This window comes from Jaculus jaculus, chromosome 5 (genome assembly GCF_020740685.1).
Source record: "Jaculus jaculus isolate mJacJac1 chromosome 5, mJacJac1.mat.Y.cur, whole genome shotgun sequence".
Lineage (NCBI taxonomy): Eukaryota > Metazoa > Chordata > Mammalia > Rodentia > Dipodidae > Jaculus > Jaculus jaculus.
The window spans coordinates 83353623-83372803 of NC_059106.1; the positions used below are offsets into that span (position 1 = coordinate 83353623).

At 42.3% G+C, this 19181-nt stretch overlaps 1 protein-coding gene across 1 annotated transcript in view; it reads right to left on the reverse strand.

The window, feature by feature from the left end:
* The window catches only part of Tesk2 (testis associated actin remodelling kinase 2), a 98304-nt gene that overhangs the window by 24133 nt on the left and 54990 nt on the right, over window positions 1-19181 (reverse strand). Inside the window, exon 4 of the mRNA XM_045149431.1 lies at window positions 12440-12488. Coding sequence (XP_045005366.1) covers window positions 12440-12488 — 49 coding nt within the window. The remainder of the gene's footprint in view (window positions 1-12439; window positions 12489-19181) is intronic.

Below are 19181 nucleotides of genomic sequence, written 5' to 3' on the forward strand. Positions count from 1 at the left end.
ACAAAATAAATACACAGAAATCAGTAGCCTTCATATATGCTAACAACAAACACACAGAAGATGAAATCAGAAAATCTCTCCCATTCACAATTGCAACAAAAAAAAAATAAATAAATAAAGTACCTTGGAATAAACCTAACCAAGGAAGTAAAGAATCTCTACAATGAGAACTTTAAAACACTCAAGCGAGAAATTGCAGAAGACACTAGAAAGTGGAGAAACATCCCCTGTTCCTGGATTGGAAGAATCAATATTGTGAAAATGGCAATCTTACCAAAAGCAATCTACACATTTAATGCAATCCCTATCAAAATTCCAAAAGCATTCTTCATGAAAATATAAAAAACAATCCAAAACTTCATTTGGAATCACAAAAACCCTCGAATTTCTAAAATAATACTGAGCAACAAAAATAAGGCTGGTGGTATCACCATACCTGATTTTAACCTATACTACAGAGCGACAGTAACAAAAACAGCGTGGTACTGGCACAAAAACAGACATGTAAATCAGTGGAACAGAATAAAGGACCCAGATGTAAGCCCAAGTAGCTATAGCCACCTGATATTCGATAAAAATGCCAAAAATACTCATTGGAGAAAAGACAACCTCTTCAGCAAATGGTGTTGGGAAAACTGGATAGATATCTGCAGAAGGATGAAAATAGATTCTTCTCTCTCTCCATGCACAAGAATTAAGTCCAAATGGATTAAAGACCTTAACATCAGACCTGAAACTCTGAAAGTGCTAGAGGAAAAAGTAGGGGAAACCCTCCAACATATAGGTCTTCGCAAAGACTTTCTGAATACAACCCCAATTGCTCAGGCAATAAAACCACAGATTAATCACTGGGACCTCATGAAATTATAAAGATTTCGCACTGCAAAGGACACAGTGAAAAAAGCAGAGGCAACCTACAGAATGGGAAAAAGTCTTCGCCAGCTATATATCTGATAGAGGATTAATATCTAGGATATACAAAGAACTCAAAAAGTTAAATAATAAGGAATCAAACAAGCCAATCAAAAAATGGGCTATGGAGCTAAATAGAGCATTCTCAAAGGAAGAAATACAAATGGCATATAAGCATCTAAAAAAATGTTCTACATCACTAGTAATCAGGGAAATGCAGATTAAAACTACATTGAGATTCCATCTCACTCCTGTCAGATTGGCCACCATCATGAAAACAAATGATCATAAATGTTGACGGGGATGTGGAAAAAGAGGAACCCTTCTACACTGCTGGTGGGAATGCAATCTGGTCCAGCAATTGTGAAAATCAGTGTGGAGGTTCCTAAAACAGCTAAAGATTGATCTACCATATGACCCAGCTATAGCACTCCTAGGCATATATCCAAAGGAATCATCTCATTTCCTTAGAAGTACGTGCTCAACCATGTTTATTGCTGCTCAATTTATAATAGCTGGGAAATGGAACCAGCCTAGATGTCCCTCAACTGATGAGTGGATAATGAAGATGTGGCACATTTATACAATGGAGTTCTACTCAGCGGTAAAGAAAAATGAAGTTATGAAATTTGCAGAAAAATGGATGGACCTGGAAAGGATTATACTAAGTGAGGTAACCCAGGCCCAGAAAGCCAAGCGCCACATGTTCTCCCTCATATGTGGATCCTAGCTACAGATGATTGGGCTTCGGCGTGAGAAGGAAAATACTTGGTAGCAGAGGCCAGTAAGTTAAAAAGGAGACATAAAGGGAACAGAAAGGAAGGGAGGAGGGTACTTAATAGGTTGATATTATATATATGTAAGTACAATGATTGTGATGGAGAGGTAATATGATGGAGAATGGAATTTCAAAGGAGAAAGTGGAGGGGGAGGGAATTAACATGGGATTTTTTTTATAATCATGGAAAATGCTAATAAAAATTTGAAGAAAAAAATAATAATAATAAAATAAAATAAAATAAAAAGCTGGTCGTGCGCAGCTTTAATCCTAAAACTCAAGAGGCAAACGTAAAAAGATTGCCATGGTTCAAAGCCAATGGGGGACTACAGAGCAAGACCCAGGTTAGCCTGTGTTAGAGTTAGACGCCTCCTGAAAACAAAACAAACTAGATGTGGTGCTACATACCTGGGAGGCTGAATATGAAGGGCTGCTATAAATTCAAGGCCAGCCTGGGCTACATATTAATTTGGGCTAATCTAGGCTACATAAACACACTGTCTCAAAAACAAAACAAAACAATTAAGATTTTAAAAAAGAGACAAAGTCCAGGGTGTGGTGGCAAATGCCTTTAATCCCAGCACTCGGATGGCAGAGGAAGGAGGATCACTGTGAGTTTGAGGCCACCCTGAGACTACATAGTGAGTTCCAGGTCAGCCTGGACTAGAGTGAAACCCTACCTTGAAAAAGCAAAAAAAAAAAGGTATGCTCTTTAAGCAATATTCTGATAAATAATCACACAAAAATACTTAATAATACTTACAATATGACAAACACTATGGTAAGCATTATCTATAAAGTGATAATCAAAACACTGTTTGGCCACTCCCCGATATAAGGCTCTGAAAGACACTTTTATTATCATCCTATCAGCAGATTCCTCAAAATGGTCATATTATAGGTTGGGATCAGAGTCCAGGGCATAACTGCTGAGATTTCCAGATTCTTGTTTTCCAGAATAATAAACTGGACTAGTGACACATAGTTAGTAAGCAGGAATGGAGACAGTTCATGAAGAAGAGAAAGTCACTCCCAAGAACAGAAGTGAGCCAGTGAGCCCGCTGTCAGGAGAGTCTGGAACCTTTACGTCGTGTCTGCCTCCTCTGCATTCCCAAATGCTGTATGTGGCCTAGTGAGTTTTACAGATCCTATCCCAGTTGGCTTATTACCTATGTTAACCTTGATGCCTCTTTCCAGTTCCTACTCTCCCGCTATAATCAGAATTGTATGGACTTTTCCAGATAATATAACTGAGATCTCCTAAACTACAGAAGGCATTTCTTTCTTTTATTACCCCCTAAAAGCTAAGTGGAAGACAGACATAGTGACACTTCCCCTTTACTGTTTATTCTCACACATGGATACTGAGTATAAAAACCCATTTACCATGTTTGTATAACATACCTGAAATACTAGAAGTATTTTTATTTTATATATTTTTGGTTTTTCAAGGTAGGGTCTCACTCTAGCCCAGGTATTTACTATGTAGTCTCAGGGTGGCCTCAAACTCACAGTGATCCTCCTACCTCTGCCTCCTGAGTGCTGGGATTAAAGGCATGTGTCATCACGCCCTTTTTTTTTTTTTAAAGAGAAAGTGCTTTTTAACAGCCTGGAAAGCCCTATCTTAAACCTCATCCCAAGTAAAACAGCTTTTATTACCCAGAGTAGCTTTATAAGGAGGAAAGAAGTGGTGCGCTATCACACCCCTGCTCTTTTTAAGTTTTTTGTTGTTTTGTTTTGTCCCCCCCACCCCTGCCAGGTAGGGTCTCACTCTAGCTCAGGCTGACCTGGAATTCACTATGTAGTCTCAGGGTGGCCTTGAACTCACAATGATCCTTCTACCTCACCCCCAACCCCCACCCACCCCTTGCTGGGATTCCATAAAGGTGGTTTTGTTTTGTTTTGTTTTTTTTATTACTTATTGCAAAGCCAGGCATGGTAGCACACCCCAAACCTTGGAGGCAGAGGCACCACTACACCCGGCTTAGATTTTTCATTTTTTGAGGCAAGGTCTCACTCTAGCTCTGTCTGACCTGGAACTCACTCCATGAGTTCAAACTCAGTGATCCTCCTACCTCAGCCTCCTGGGTATTGGGATGAAAGGCCCTACCTTCAAAAAAAACAAAAAAAATAAAGGTGCAAAATGGAGGTCATGGAAGGTCGCATCACAGTTCAGGCAGCCACTGAGACTAAGCTGTGTGAGGCAGGGTCAAAGTCCCTCCTGTGAGGGTACTGCACAAAGCTGTGAGGGTGAACCCTACACAGCAATGGACACCTTAGGATGCCAGAGATCCGCCAAGAAAAGCTGTGGCCTCAGGCACATCCCGACCATGAGAGGTACTGGCAGCACAGCTGAAAGGGCAGAGCTACACAAACCTTTTGGAGCCCTAAGGATATCATGAGCCCAGATACCTGAGACAGAGCTGCTGTAGGACTGAATATTTGCCCTGCTGGGTTTCAGTCTTGCTTTGGTCCAATCTTTCCTTGCTAAGCCCTCATTCCTTCCTTTTGGAATAGAAATGTTTATTTTGTGCCACTGTATTTTGGAAGTACACCATTTGAGAAGGTTATTTTTGTTTTGTTTTGGTTTTGGTTCCCCTCCCCAGAGCTGGGATTAAAGGCATGCACCACCACGCCCAGCTACCACTTGTGTTTTGATTTTACAGGGCTCACAGACTGCTTTGTAATACTAGTCTTTTAAAATTAAAATTAATTAATTTAGTTGTGTGTGCGCACACACTTGTGTTGGGAGGGCACAACAGGGATTCTTGCTGCAAATAAATGCCAGATACATGTGCTACTTTGCATCTGGCTCTATGTGGGTACTGGAGAATTGAACCTCTATGGAGGAAGGGATTTATTGAAGTTTACAGATCCAGGGGAAGTTCCATAATGGCAGTAGAAGTAGAGCTGCTTTCTTTCACAGGTCCAAGCAGAAAAAGAGAAGCCACAAGCCACACAGCACACACTTCAGGAGCTCCAGCTAGGCACACTTTGCATATCTTTAGACTGGAATTTCAAATCCACCACCACCCCTTAGGACTGGATCCAGCCCAGTGATACCTCTTCCAGCCAGGTGGCTGCAGATCTAAATTACAAACTGTAATAAAACACTGAATATATTATGGGTCATCTATTCAAACTAAAACAGTGATATAGCCTCCTTGTTTTCACAGTTGTTAATCCAGGAGAACAGAAGGTCTTCCCATTATCTTAGCATCCACTTTGATTTCTCTTTAATAGTGTCTTGAAATCTTCATTGTAAAGGTCTTTCACATTGTTGGCTAAGGTTTATTTCCTAGTTATTTGATTTTTTTGTTGTTGCAACTATTATGAATGGTATATTTTTACTGATTTCTTTCTCTTAAAGTTGATTACTGATGCACTACTTTTGATATATCACATTGCTTATGATTTTTTTTGTTGTTGTTTGTTTTTTGGTTTTTTTGAGGTAGGTTCTCACTCTAGCCCAGGCTGACCTGGAATTCACTATGGAATCAGAGTGGCCTTGAACTCACAGCAACTCTTCTTCCTCTGTCTCCCAAGCACTGGGATTAAAGGCATAAGCCACCACACCCGGCAGTGCTTGTGATTTTTTAAAAATTTATTTATTTATTTGAGAGAGAGAAAGAGGCAGAGAGACAGAAAGACAAAGAGACAGAGAAAATGGGTAGCCAGGGCCTCCAGCCACTACAAAAGAACTCCACATGCATGTTCCCCCTTGTGCACCTGGCTTATGTGGGTTCTAGAGAATTGAACCAGGATCCTTTGGCTTTGCAGGCAAATGCCTTAAGAGCTAAGCCATCTCTCCAGCCCCTAATTATAGAGAGAGATAGAAGAGAGACAGACAAAAAGAATGGGCATGCCAAAGCCTCCAGCTATTGCAGATGAACTCAGGATACAGGTACCACCTTGTGCATCTGGCATTATGGTAAGCAATGGGAAATCAAACTCACTAGGCTTTGCAGGTAAGTGCCATAACCACTAAGGCATCTCTCCAGCCCAGGTTTTTGTTTTTGTTTTTTTTCCTCATTGTTGTTTTTCTGAGGTAGGGTTTTGTTAGATCAGGACAAAATGGAGTCACCAAGGACAGCAGGAGGGCAACAGAGACACAAGGAAGTGGGTCATCCACATTCCTCAAGGAACCATCCAGCCATTATTCCTTCCTTGCCCCCCTATCTCTCAGGACTCCAGGTTACTATTCTGGTGTCCCACCTTGGCTATCTTAGATCCCCCCTAAAGAAACCTTTTCTTTATTTCCCCTTTCCTCACCTTTCCCCAACTGAAGAACTCTAATCTGTAATCCCAAATCAACTGCTCTAAAGAGTCAGTCCTTGCAGCTCGTGTTTTTCCCAAATAAAAGCTTTCATCTTTGCCTCAGAGTGGTCTCCGTGGTCTTGGTCACTCCTGAACCTTACAGGTTTCACTCTAGCCCAGCCTGAACTGGTATTCCCTCTATAGTCCCAGGCTGGCCTAGAACCACAGTAATCCTCCTACCTCTGCTTCCACCTTGCCTTGGAGCCATTTTCCAGCCTCCAAAGAATAGTTAGTTTCTAAAGCAGGGTGGTGGCATATGTCTGCAGTCCCAGGTGGGAAAGCTCAAAAAGGAAGACTTCCAAGGGTTTGGGCCAGCCTGAGATATAGAACTTATTCCCCCTCATCTCAAAAACAAGATTCTAAAGAGGAACACAGCGAGAAATTTCTTGTGGGTGCTAGAGAGATGGCTAAACAATTAAGGCACTTTCCTGAAAAGCCGGAGGACCTAGATTTGATTCCCCAGTACCCACGTAAGCCAGATGCACATGTAAGCCAGATGCAAATAATGGCACATGCATCTGGAGCTCATCTGCAGTGGCTAGAGGCCCTGCTGTGCCCATTCTCTCTCTCTGTATCGGCCTCATTCCCTCTCTCTCAAATAAATAGATAAACAAACCCAACACAGGGCAACCAGGTAACTTTGTTGCCACCTCAAAGTAAATTAGGCCAGAAGCATATTTTGTAAGAGACACAACAACTGGCAATATCACAGCACACCAAGAAACTAGAATCGAGGTCTGGCTGCTCAGTTTTATAAATAATGCATGAGTTTGGTCACCCAATCCATAGAGTTTCCTTTCACTGTAAGCCCTCTGGTTTTATAAGGCTTCTTATAAGTCTGACAAAACCACCTCAGAAGCAACCTGCATAAATAAACAATCCCAAAGTATCTACCCTAATAAAGAAAGGTATATGGTGGGGTACAAATGGGCATTAAGAGGAGGATGAGCCTATGTGAAAATAAAAAATATAAAAGAAACCTCTGTAGTGCAGCAGCCAACAGAGTTGATTTCTTCCCTCATGAACTAAAAGCATTTCTTTCAGTATCAAATATCTGCTTGACTAAGGTAGTTTTCCTATAAAGAGATGGAAAAACCTCATCAGACCAAAGGAATATTCTGCAATGTCAGAATTAGCAGACTGACTTTCATAGCCACAGTAGAAAAAATAGTTCCTCAGTGACAAAAAAGGCAAGAAACCTCCTCCCTCCCTACTTACCTTCCTCCCTCAAAATAACCTGAAGCAGAATAGAAAGAAAGGAAAACTCTGCTCAGGTAGAAGGAAAACAGTGAGTTCGAGACCAACCGGGCTACAGAGTGGGTTTCAGGTCAGCCTGAGCTAGAAGGAGATCTGAGATGCTGCCTTGAAAACAAAACAAAACAGGAGGGAGGGAGGAAGGAATTCAGCCAGCCAGGCGTGGTGACACCCACCTTTAATCCCAACACTTGTTTTTTTTAGTTTGTTTGTTTTTATTTTGTTTTGTTTTGGTTTGGTTTTTTAAGGTTGGGTCTCACTAATTCCAGCACTAGGGAGGCAGAGGTAGGAGGATCACTGTGAGCTGAGACCACCCTGAAACTACACAGTGAATTCCAGGTCAGCCTGGGCTGAAGCAAGATTTTACCTTGGAAAACTCAAAATTATACATATATTAGCAAAGAGAGAATGAAAAAGTATGGACCTGCTACAATCTTTGCATGCTGCAAATTCCAGAAGCATGTGCCACTTTGTGCACCTGACTTTACATCATGGATACTGGGGAACCCAAGCCTACAGGTTTTGCCAGCAACCACCTTTAACTTCTTAGCCATCTCACCAGCCTAGTTTTTTTAATTTAATAGGGTGATTGTGGTGAAATCCAAATATTTACATGCTGTTGATTGTTTCCAAAGAGAATATAATCAAAGGCTATAACAGGGCTGGAGAGATGGTTTAGCAGTTAAGGTGCTATGTGAAGCCCAAGGACCAGGTTCAGTTCCCCAGGACCCATGTAAACTGATTTTTTTGTTTTTTGGGTTTTTTATTTTGTGGGGGGGTTCAAGGTAGGGTCTCGCTCTAGACCAGACTGACCTGGAATTCACTACGTAGTCTCAGGCTGGCCTCAAACTTACAGTAATCCTCCTACCTCTGCTTCCCAAGTGCTAGAATTAAAGGCATGTGCCACCACGCCTGCTGTAAACTGATTTTTTTAATAAATAAACTTAGTAATGTCATAAACTAAGCAGACATCTGATTAATGATACTGGAAACACTAGCAATAAACACTCTTTCACAAAGAACATACTGCATTTTGTATATGGCCATTGACAAGCAAATATGCAGTAGACATACATATTATTTATTGTACAATGTGGTAAGAGAACATTGCATTATGATTATTCATTTCCACTTTTTAAAAATATTTAGTTAGTTATTTAGTTGAGAGAGAGAGAAAGAGGCAGACAAAGAAAAAGAGACTGAGCGCACCAAGGCCTCCACTCACTGCAAATAAACTCCAGACACATGCACCACCTTGTGCATTTGGCTTATTTGGGTCACTGCCTTAGCCTAAGCCACCTCTCCAGCCTTACTTTTTTTTTTTTTTTTTTTTTTTAGGTAGGGTCTCATTTTGCTCCAGGCAGACCTGGAATTCATTCTATAGAAACTCATAGTGATCCTCCTACCCAAGCCTCCCCAGTATTAGGATTAAAAGCATGAGCCACCCATTTCTTGGTGCGAGAGAAAAAATGTTTTGTGTTCCTTTACCATGTATTTTCTTTCTTTCTTTTTTTTTTTTTGCAAGGGGCGGGGTTCAAAGTAGGATCTTACTCTAGCCCAGGCTGACCTGGAATTCACTTTGTAGTCACAGGATGCCCTCTAACTCACAGTGATCCTCCTACTTCTGCCTCCCAAGTGCTGGGATTAAAGGCATACGCCAAAATGCCCAGCTTCCCTCCCCACCCCCCTTTTTTTTGAGCTGGCCTCAAATTTGTGGTTTACCTGAAAATAACCTCTAACTCCTAATCCTCCCACCTGTACTTCCTAAGTGCTGTGCTTACAAGTATATGCCCCACTATGCTTGATGAATTTTTTTCTTTAAAAGATTTAGCCAAGGGCTTGGCAGTTAAGGCACTTGCTTGCCTGTGAAACCTATGGACTCAGGTAAGATTCTCCAGGTAGCCAGATACACAAAATGGCACATGCATCTGGAGTTCATTTGCAGTGGCTGGATGCCCTAGCTCACCTATTCTCTCTCTCTCTAACTCTCTAATCAATACAGTAAAAAAAAAAAAGGGGGGGCTGGAGAGGTGGCTTAGCGGTTAAGCACTTGCCTGTGAAGTCTAAGGACCCAGTTCGAGGCTCAATTCCCCAAGATCCACGTTAGCCAGATGCACAAGAGGGTGCATGCATCTGGAGTTCGTTTGCAGTGGCTGGTGGTCCTGGCATACACATTCTCTCTCCCTATCTGCCTCTTTCTTTCTGTCTGTCACTCTCAAATAAATAAATAAAATTAACAAATTTAAAAAAAAATTAGCCAGGTGTGGTGGTGCACAGCAATCGGGAGGCAGAGGTAGGAGAATCACCATGAGTTCAAGGCCACCCTGAGAATACATAGTAAATTCCAGGTTAGCCTGAGCTAGAGTAAGACCCTCCCTCAAAAAAAATCAAAGATAAATACATTAATTAAATAAGTAAAGATTTGTAGGTTTACTTTTCAGAACCGAAATATACAAAAAATCTTTCCAGATCTAGGGTGTTAATTACAGATGTGTATTTTCTGGTATGGTTGAGTGAAAAGCTTTTTTAAAAAATTAATGATGTGGGGGAGGCTGGAGAGATGGCTTAACAGTTAAGGCACTAGCAAGTGAAGCCTAAGAACCCAGGTTCAATTCCCCAGGACCCAAGCCAGATACACAAGGTGGTGCATGCACATGGGCTATGTTTACAGTGGCTAGAAGCCCTGGCAGACACCCATTTTTCTCTCTCTCTCTCACTTAAATAATAAATAAATAAAACATTTAAGAAATGTTTTAAAAATGTAATGATTCTGGGCTGGAAAGATGGCTTAGCAGTTAAGGCATTTGCCTGCAAAGCCAAAGGATTCCAGTTCGATTCTCCAGGACCCACATGAGCCAGATGCACAAGGGGGCACATGCATCTGGGGTTTGTTTGCAATGGCTGGAGGCCCTGGCATGCCCATTCTCTCTCTCACTCTCTGCCTCTTTCTCTCTCAAATAAATAAATAAATAAAATAAAATTAATGATTTTAACTACAGTATGGGGAAATACTGACAGATCAAAATTCAAAGGGACTAGTCACAATGAAAGTTGCAACAGTTAACATGTATTAAGCAATTCCTATATGCCAGGCACTGTGCTTGGAGAGTATTTTTACATTGCACGCTCACCACATCCTTGTTTGGTCATCCATTTTATCACTTAATTACTCTCACCTCTTCCTTTTCCATTCCACACCAGCAAGATCTCCTGGTTTTCTTCTACCATCCACTCCTCCATCTATCTATAGGGAATTAAAATGTAGCCAGCCAGGCATGGTAGTGCACGCCTTGAATCCCATCACTCAGCAGGCAGAGGCAGGAGACTCACCATGAGTTCTAGGCCACCCTGAGACTACATAGTGAATTACAGGTCAGACTGGGCTAGAGCGAGACCCTACCTTTAAAAATGAAAAATCAGGGCTGGAGAAATGGCATAGCGGTTAAGCGCTTGCCTGTGAAGCCTATGGACCCTGGTTCGAGGCTCGGTTCCCCAGGTCCCACGTTAGCCAGATGCACAAGGGGGCGCACGCGTCTGGAGTTCGTTTGCAGTGGCTGGAAGCCCTGGCGTGCCCATTCTCTCTCTCCCTCTCTATCTGCCTCTTTCTCTCTCTGTCACTCTCAAATAATCAAATAAATAAATAAAAATCTTTTAAAAAAATGAAAAATCAATCAATCAATCAATTAATTAATTTAATGTAGTGAAGCCTACATTGGAAAAGTGAATCATGGGGTGGAGAGATGACTCAGTGGTTAAAAATACTTGCTTACAAAGCCTGGCAGCCTGGGTTCCATTCTTCAGTACCCACGTAAAGCCAGATGCACAAAGTGGCACATGAGTCTGGTGCTCATTTGCAGTGGCAGGAGGCCCTGATGCACCCATTCTCTCTCTGTTGAACTTGGGTCCTTAGACTTTGCAAGCAAGCACCTTAACTGCTGAGCCATCTCTCCATCTCTCATCAGGGAGTTTTTAGAATAGGAAAGGTGGAGTAGGTGCGATGGTGGATACCTGCAATCCAAGCACTCAGGAGGCTGAAGCAGAAAGATCTGCAGTTCAACGCTAGCCTGAGCTACACAGCCAGACCCTGTTTCAACCAAACCAAACCAAACGCAAACCAGTTAACCCTACCTTCCAGGAATCTATTTCCAGGAAGAACTCAAGTGGGTTCTGAAGTTTATTATTTGGTACCTGAACTGGGGAGGCCTTAGGAGAGAATTATTTGGTTCTCACAGCCTATCACATTTTATGGGGGTGGGGGGTCGAGGTAGGGTCTCACTCTAGCCCAGGCTGACCTAGAATTCACTATGGAGTCTCAGGGTAGCCTCAAACTCACAGCAATCCTCCTACCACTGCCTCCCGAGTGCTGGGATTGAAGGTATGTGCCACCACACCCAGCTATCTCTACTGGTATTAAATGTGTGTGCCACTATGCCTGACTAGAGCCTATCACATATCTATCTGCCTAGCAGAGGATGGAAATGAAGTGAGAAGGAACATGTAAACTGATTCCAATAAGTAATAAGGCCAATTAGGAAACTAGAACAGTGAGTGTGGAATTCTAGATCAGGACACCAAACAATTCCCAGGTGATCTGAGAATTTACTACCAGGAGAGAGCTTACAGTTAAATTATACCATCTCAATTGGAAGGGAGAAATTCAGAGAGCCAGAACCAGCTTTACACTTCTACACTCATATTCTCAGAGTACATAAGATATGATATTGGGTGTGGAGGCACATGCCTTTACTACCAGCATTCAGAAGGCTTACGTAGAAGAATCACTGTGCACTGCTGGCCAGCCTTAGCTACAGAGTGAGACTCTGCTTAAGACAAATACAGTAAGGCCGGGCGTGGTGGCGCATGCCTTTAATCCCAGCACTTGGAGGCAGAGGCAGGAGGATCACTGTGAGTTCAAGGCCACCCTGAGACGACATAGTGAATTCCAGGTCGGTCAGTATGGACTAGAGTGAGACCCTACCTCAAAAAAAAAAAAAAAAAAAGGAAAATACAATAAACTGAACAAAATGTTACGGCTATTGTCCCAGGGTAACAGAAAAAAGCATTACTAACACTATCCCTTTGGTATAAATATAAATGCATATATATTTTACTTACAAAAGTAACACAATGGAATCGTAAGTGCTGAAACTAAGGCAAATCATCCTACTGAAGGCTTACCTCTGTAAGGGCATGCAATTGTCCTTGATGTACACACACCCCCATAAACCTGAAAAAACAAACAAACAAAAAATTAAAATCAATAGGACATAAATATAATTCCATATAAGGCAGCTAGTTAAGGTACCCAGGCATTAGAAATAATGGAATACTTGTGAGAACCTGGGATTCCTATACAAATATGTACCTTATTAATCTTGACTATGATACAGGACTGATACATTTCTTTTTTTATTAAGACTGATAAATTTCTAAATTACCCATGAAGCATCTGATTGTAGCCATACCTAGTGGTAAAAGCAATGGCACAAACAATGGTGAAAAAAGAAGGGGAATAGTAAGCCTTAAAAATAGCAGTGATGGGGCTGGAGAGATGGCTTAGTGGTTAAGCGTTTGCCTGTGAAGCCTAAGGACCCCGATTTGAGGCTGGACTCCCCAAGACCCACATTTACCAGATGAACAGGGGGGCGCAAGCATCTGCAGTTCATTTGGAGTGGCTGGAAGCCCTGGTGCGCCCATTATCTATCTCTATCTGCCTCTCTCTCTTTCTGTCTGTCACTCTCAAATAAATAAAATAAATAATTTAAAAAAATAGCAGTAACTATAGTGGCACACGCCCTTAATCCCAGCACTTGGGAAGCAGAAGAAGAAGGATCTCGTTGAGTTCGAGACCACCCCGAGATTACATAGTGAATTCCAGGTCGGACTGAACTAGAGTGAAATCCTACCTCAGAAAAAAAAAAGGGGGGGGGTGCTGGAGGGATGCTTAGCAGTAAAGGCATTTGCCTTCAGTTTCCCAGGACCCACATTAGCTAGATGCACAAGGGGGCGCACACATCTGGAGTTCATCTGCAGTGGCTGGAAGCCCTGGCATGCCCATTCTCTCTCTCTCCCTGTCCCTCCCTCTTTCTCTGTTAAATAAATAAATAGCATGATGGGGGCCAGACTTGGTGGTACGCCCTTTAATCCTAGCACTCAGGAGACAGAAGTAGGAAGATGGCAGAGAGTTTGAGGCTACGTAGTGAATTCCAGGTCAGCCTGGGCTAGAGTGAAACCCTACCTCAAAAAAACTACAAAAAAGGGGCTGGGGGGATGGCTTAGTGGTTAAGGCATTTCCCTGAAAAGCCAAAGGACCCATATTCGATTCCCCAGGACCCACATTAGCCAGATGCACAAGGAAGCACACACATCTGGAGTTCATTTGCAGCAGCTGGAGGCCCTGGTGTGCCCATTCATTCATGTTCTCTCCCCCTCCCTCCCTCCCTCTCTCTGTCAAATAAATAAATAAATAAATAAATAAGTTTTTTTTGTGTTTTTTGTTTTGTTTTGTTTTTTGGTATTTCGAGGTAGGGTCTCACTCTAGCCCAGGCTGACCTGGAATTCACTATAGAGTCTCAGGGTGGCCTCGAACTCATGGCAATCCTCATACCTCTGCCTCCCCAGTGCTGGGATTAAAGGCGTGCACCACCACACCTGGCTCAAGTTTGTTGTTTTTTTTTTTGTTTTTTTGTTTTTTTGTTTTAACTACAAAAAAAAAAAAAGAAGAAGAAAGGCTGATGGGGCTGGTTTAGTGGTTAAGCCATTTGCCTGCAAAGCCAAAGAACATTAGTTCAATTCCCCAGGACCCACGTAAACCAAATGCACCAAGTAGCACATGGTCTACAGTTCATTTATAGCAGCTGGAGGCCCGGGCATGCCCTCTTCCTCTCTCTACTTCTTTCCCTCTCATTCTCTCAAATAAATTTTTTAAAAAAAATTTAAACATTAAAAAAAAAAAGCATGATGCAGGCCACGGTGGCACACGGCTTTAATCCCATCACTCCAGAGAGATAGGGAGGAGGATCATAGTGAGTTTGAAGCCAGCCTGAGACAACATAATTAATTCCAGGTCAGCCTGGGTGAGAGCAAAACCCTATCTTGAAATTCACTCCCACCCATACACACACATACACATAAAAAATTCTTGTTCTAAGACAGACCTTTCCTAAGCCCTACAAGCCTCCAAGACGGGAAGTGCCTAAGATTTTCTGCTGGAGTTTAAGAAAAAAATTAGAGATTTTAGCTGGGCGTGATGATGCATACCTTTAATCCCAGCACTGGGGAGGCAAAGGTAGGAGAAGCACCATGAGTTGGAGGCCACCCTGAGACTACATAGTGAATTACAGGTCAACCTGGACTACAGTGAAACCCTACCTCAAAAAAGCAAAAAAAAAAAAAAAAAGAAAGAAAGAAAGAAAGAAAGAAAGAAAGAAAGAAAGAAAGAAAGAAAGAAAGAAAGAAAGAGAGAAATTTTACATAATAAGAGAGGAGAAAGGGAGACCTGGTGGTACACACCTTTAATCTCAGCACTTGGGAGGCAGATTTAGGATCACTGAGAGTTCAAGGCCACCCTGAGATAATAATTCCAGGTCAGCCTGGGCTAGAGGGAGACAATACAAAAAAAAAGAGAGAGAAAGAGAAAAGAGAGAATACTTTGGCTTCACTAATATTTAATTATAAGTTAACAGTATCACACTAAGACATGCTCAAAATGTTTTCCTAATGAGATACTGTGGTAGGATGACTAATGGTGCCTCAAGAGATATCCAGGCCCTAATCCCTAGAAACTGTAAATGTTACAAAGCAAGGAGAATGAATTAAAGTTACACAGCCAGGCATGGTTGGTGCACGGTGCATGCCCGTAATCTCTTTCTCTATCTCTCTTTGGTTTTTCAAGGTAGAATCTCACTCTCGCCACAGCGGTCCTGGTGCTGGGGTTAACGGTGTGTGTGCCACCATGCCCAGGCTGTTTTTTGTTGTAGTTGTCGTTTTTGTTTTTTTAATTCATATTTGAGGAAGAGGCAAAGAGAGAGGCAGATAGACAGGAAGAGAAGAAAGGGTACACCAGGGCCTTCAGCTGCTGCAAATGAACTCCAGAAGCACGTGCCACCTTGTGCATCTGGCTTATGTGGGTACTAAGGAATCAAACCGGGGTCTTTTAGCTTTGCAGGCTAGCGCCTTAATCTATAAACCATCCCTCCAGCCCTGTTTGTGATTGTTTGTTTGTTTCGTTTTTTTCAAGGTAGGGTCTAACTCTATCTAGCCCAGGCTGACCTATAATTCAATATGCAGTCTCAGGGTGGCCTCCAACTCAAGGCAATCTTCCTACCTCTGCTTCCCAAGTGCTGGGATTAAAGGCATGCACCACCACAACTGGCTCCTTGCCTATAATCTCAACAGTCTGGAGGCAAAGGCAGCAAGATCACAAATTCAAGGCCATCCTTGACTACACAGTGAGAAATCACTACCTCAATTTTTTTCTCTTATAGTTTTATTTGTAAGGAGAGAAAGAATATGAATATGGGCATACCAGGACCTCTAGCTGTTCCAAACAAACACCAGATGCATGGGTCACTGTGCATCTAGCTTTACATGGGTAGTGAGGAATCAAACCCAGGACTTTAGGCTTTGCAAGCAAATGCCTTAAATTGCTGAGCCATCTCTCAAGCAGCAATTTTTGTTCTTCTTGTTGTTGTTTTTGTTTTTACCAGGTCTCACTAGCCCAGGCTGATCTAGTACTCATTCTAGTCCAAGGCTCACCTCAAACTCACAGTGGTCCTTCTACCGCTATCTCCTGAGTGTTGAAATTAAAGTTGTGAACCACCACTGGTGGATTTTTTTGGTTTTATTAATTTATTTTTTAATTTTTTAAAAAATTTTTTGTTTTGTTTTATTTTCGAGGTAGGGTCTCACTCTAGTCCAGGCTGACCAGGAATTCACTATGGAGTCCCAGGGTGGTCTCTAATTCATGGTGATCCTCCTACCTCTGCCTCCTGAGTGCTGGGATTAAAGGCATGCACCACCATACCTGGCCTGTTTTTGTTTTTGACACTCCTGCTTCTACCTCAAAATTGTTTTCAGGTTTATTTTATTTTTTTAATTTTTTATTTATTTATTTGAGAGCGACAGACACAGAGAGAAAGACAGATAGAGGGAGAGAGAGAATGGGCGGGCCAGGGCTTCCAGCCTCTGCAAACGAAATCCAGACACGTGCGCCCCCTTGCACATCTGGCTAACGTGGGATCTGGGGAACCGAGCCTCGAACTGGGGTCCTTAGGCTTCACAGGCAAGCGCTTAACCGCTAAGCCATCTCTCCAGCCCTATTTTATTTTTTAATGGGCAAGGGAGAATTGGCACATCAGGGCCTCCAGCCATTGCAATTGAACCCCAAACACTTTGCCACCTTAAACACATGTACACATTTACATCACCTCGTGTGTCTGGTTTACCTGGGACCTGTAGAGTCGAACAAGGGTCCTTAGGCTTTGAAGGCAAGCACCTTAACCTCTAAGCCATCTCTTCAGCCCACTATTTTTGTTTTGAGGTTTTTTTGTTTTTTTTGTTTTTTCCCCCGGGGGTGGAGGGTAGGGTCTTGCTGTAGCCCAGGCTGACCTGAAGTTCACTATGTACTCTCAGGCTGGCCTCAAACTCTTGGCAATCCTCCCACCTCTGCCTCTCAAGTGCTGGGATTAAGGGTGTGCCTTCTATTTATGTGAGCATACTTCTGGGGGGGAAAAAAACAAAACACTCTCACAATGATTTTTTTCTTCTCATTCCAAAGAGAACAAAATGTAAAGAAAAAGAAAGCTAGGGTTTACACCTGGCAGGATTGCACTAGGGATGCTGAACTAAGAGGATCACCACAAGTTGAAGGCAGCTTGGGGCTACAGAATGAGTTCCAGGTCAGCCTGGGCTTGAGTTGAGACCCTGCCTTGAAGAAAAAAATAAGTAAATAAACACTTCAATCTTTCAATCTAGCCAGGTATGGTGGTGCACAGAGGAAGAGGTAGGAGAATCCCTGTGAGTTGGAGGCCACCCTGAGATTATACAGTGAATTCAAGGTCTGCCTGGGATGAGTAAAATCCAAAACAGGGCTGGAGAAATGCATTAGCCTTAAGGTGCTTGCCTGCAAAGCCTAAGGACCCAAATTTGACTCCCCAGAACGCTTGTTAGCAAGACAAACAAGGTGACACATGCACACAAGGTGGCGTATGCATCTGGAATTCAAATGCAGTAGTGGCTCAAGGCCCTAGTATGCCAATTCTCTCTCTTCTTCTCTCCTAAAAAAATGAGGGGCACTAGAGAGATGGCTCCAAGGTTGAGGTACTTTCCTACAAATCCTAATGACCCAGGTTTGATCCCCTAGTACTCATGTAAAGCCAGATGCACAAAGTGACACATGCATGTGGAATTTATTTGCAACAGCTAGATGCCCTGGCATGCCCATTCTGTCTCTCTTTTGTCTATCGCTCTCTGCTTATAAATAAATGAATAATTTTTTAAAAAGTGGGGAGCTGGAGAGCCAGCATGGTGGCGCACGCCTTCAATCCCATCATTCGGGAGGCAGAGGTAGGAGGATCACTTTGAGTTTGAGGCCATCCTGAGACTACATAGTGAATTCCAGGTCAGTCAGCTAGAGTGAGATTCTTCCTCAAAAAAAAAAAAAAAAAGGGCAGGGAGGGAAGACTGTAGAGATGACCCAACAGTTAAACCACATGCTTGAAAATTCTGATGACCTGGGTTCAAATCCCCAATACCCACATAAGACAGATGCACAAATTGGCACATGAATCTGAAGATCCTTTGCAATGGCAAGAGGCCCTGGCATGCCCATTCTCTCTCTCTCTCACTCTCTCCTTGCAAATGAATAAAAATAAATAAAAATCAGGGGTTGGAGAGATGGCTTAACAGTTAAGGCGCTTGCCTGCAAAGCCAAAGGACCTAGGTTCGATTCCCTAGAATCCACGTAAGCCAGATACACAAGATGGCACATGTGTCTGAAATTCGTTTGCAGTGGCTAAAGACCCTGGCATGCCCACTCTCTATCTATTTGCTTCTTCCTCTCTCTCAAGTAAATATATATTTTTTTAATTATGAAATAAAAAGTTGGGCTGAAGAGATGGCTTAGCAGGTAAGACAATTGCCTACAAAACCTAAGGACCAGGGTTTGATTCCCTAGTACCCACATAAAGCCAGATGCACAAGGTGATACATGTATCTGGAGTTCAGTTGCAGTGGCTAGAGTTCCTAGCATGCCATTCTCTCTCTTGCAAATAAATATTTTTAAAATTATATATATATGGCTGGAGAGATAGCTTAGCAGTTAAAGCACTTCTTTCAAAACCAAAGGACCCAGTTTTGATTCCCCAGGACCCATGTAAGCCGTATGTACAAGGTCTGGAGTTCTTCTGCAGCAACTGAAGGCCCCGGCACACCCATTCTCTATCTTCCTCTTTCTCTTTCTGTCCCTCAAATAAATAAAAATTTAAATAAAGAAGCTCTCTCACTCTCTCTATATATACATACATATATATATATAAATATATATATATACATATATATATTTATATATATATGTATACACACATATACATACATGCATGCATACATACATACACACATACATATACATTTTGAATTAAATGGTCTTGCTGGGCTAGAGAGATGGCTTAGCAGTTAAGGCACATGCCTGCGAAGCCTAAGGATGCACATTTGATTTCCCACAACTCACATAAGCTAGATGCAAATAGTGGCATATGGGTCTTGAGTTTGTTTGCAGTGGCTGGAGGCCTGGTACACCCAGTCTCCCTCTATCTGCCATTCTCTCTCTCTCTAATAAACAAAAAAAAAAAAAAAAAAAAAACCTGGGCTGGAGAGGTGGCTTAGCGGTTAAGCGCTTGCCTGTGAAGCCTAAGGACCCCGG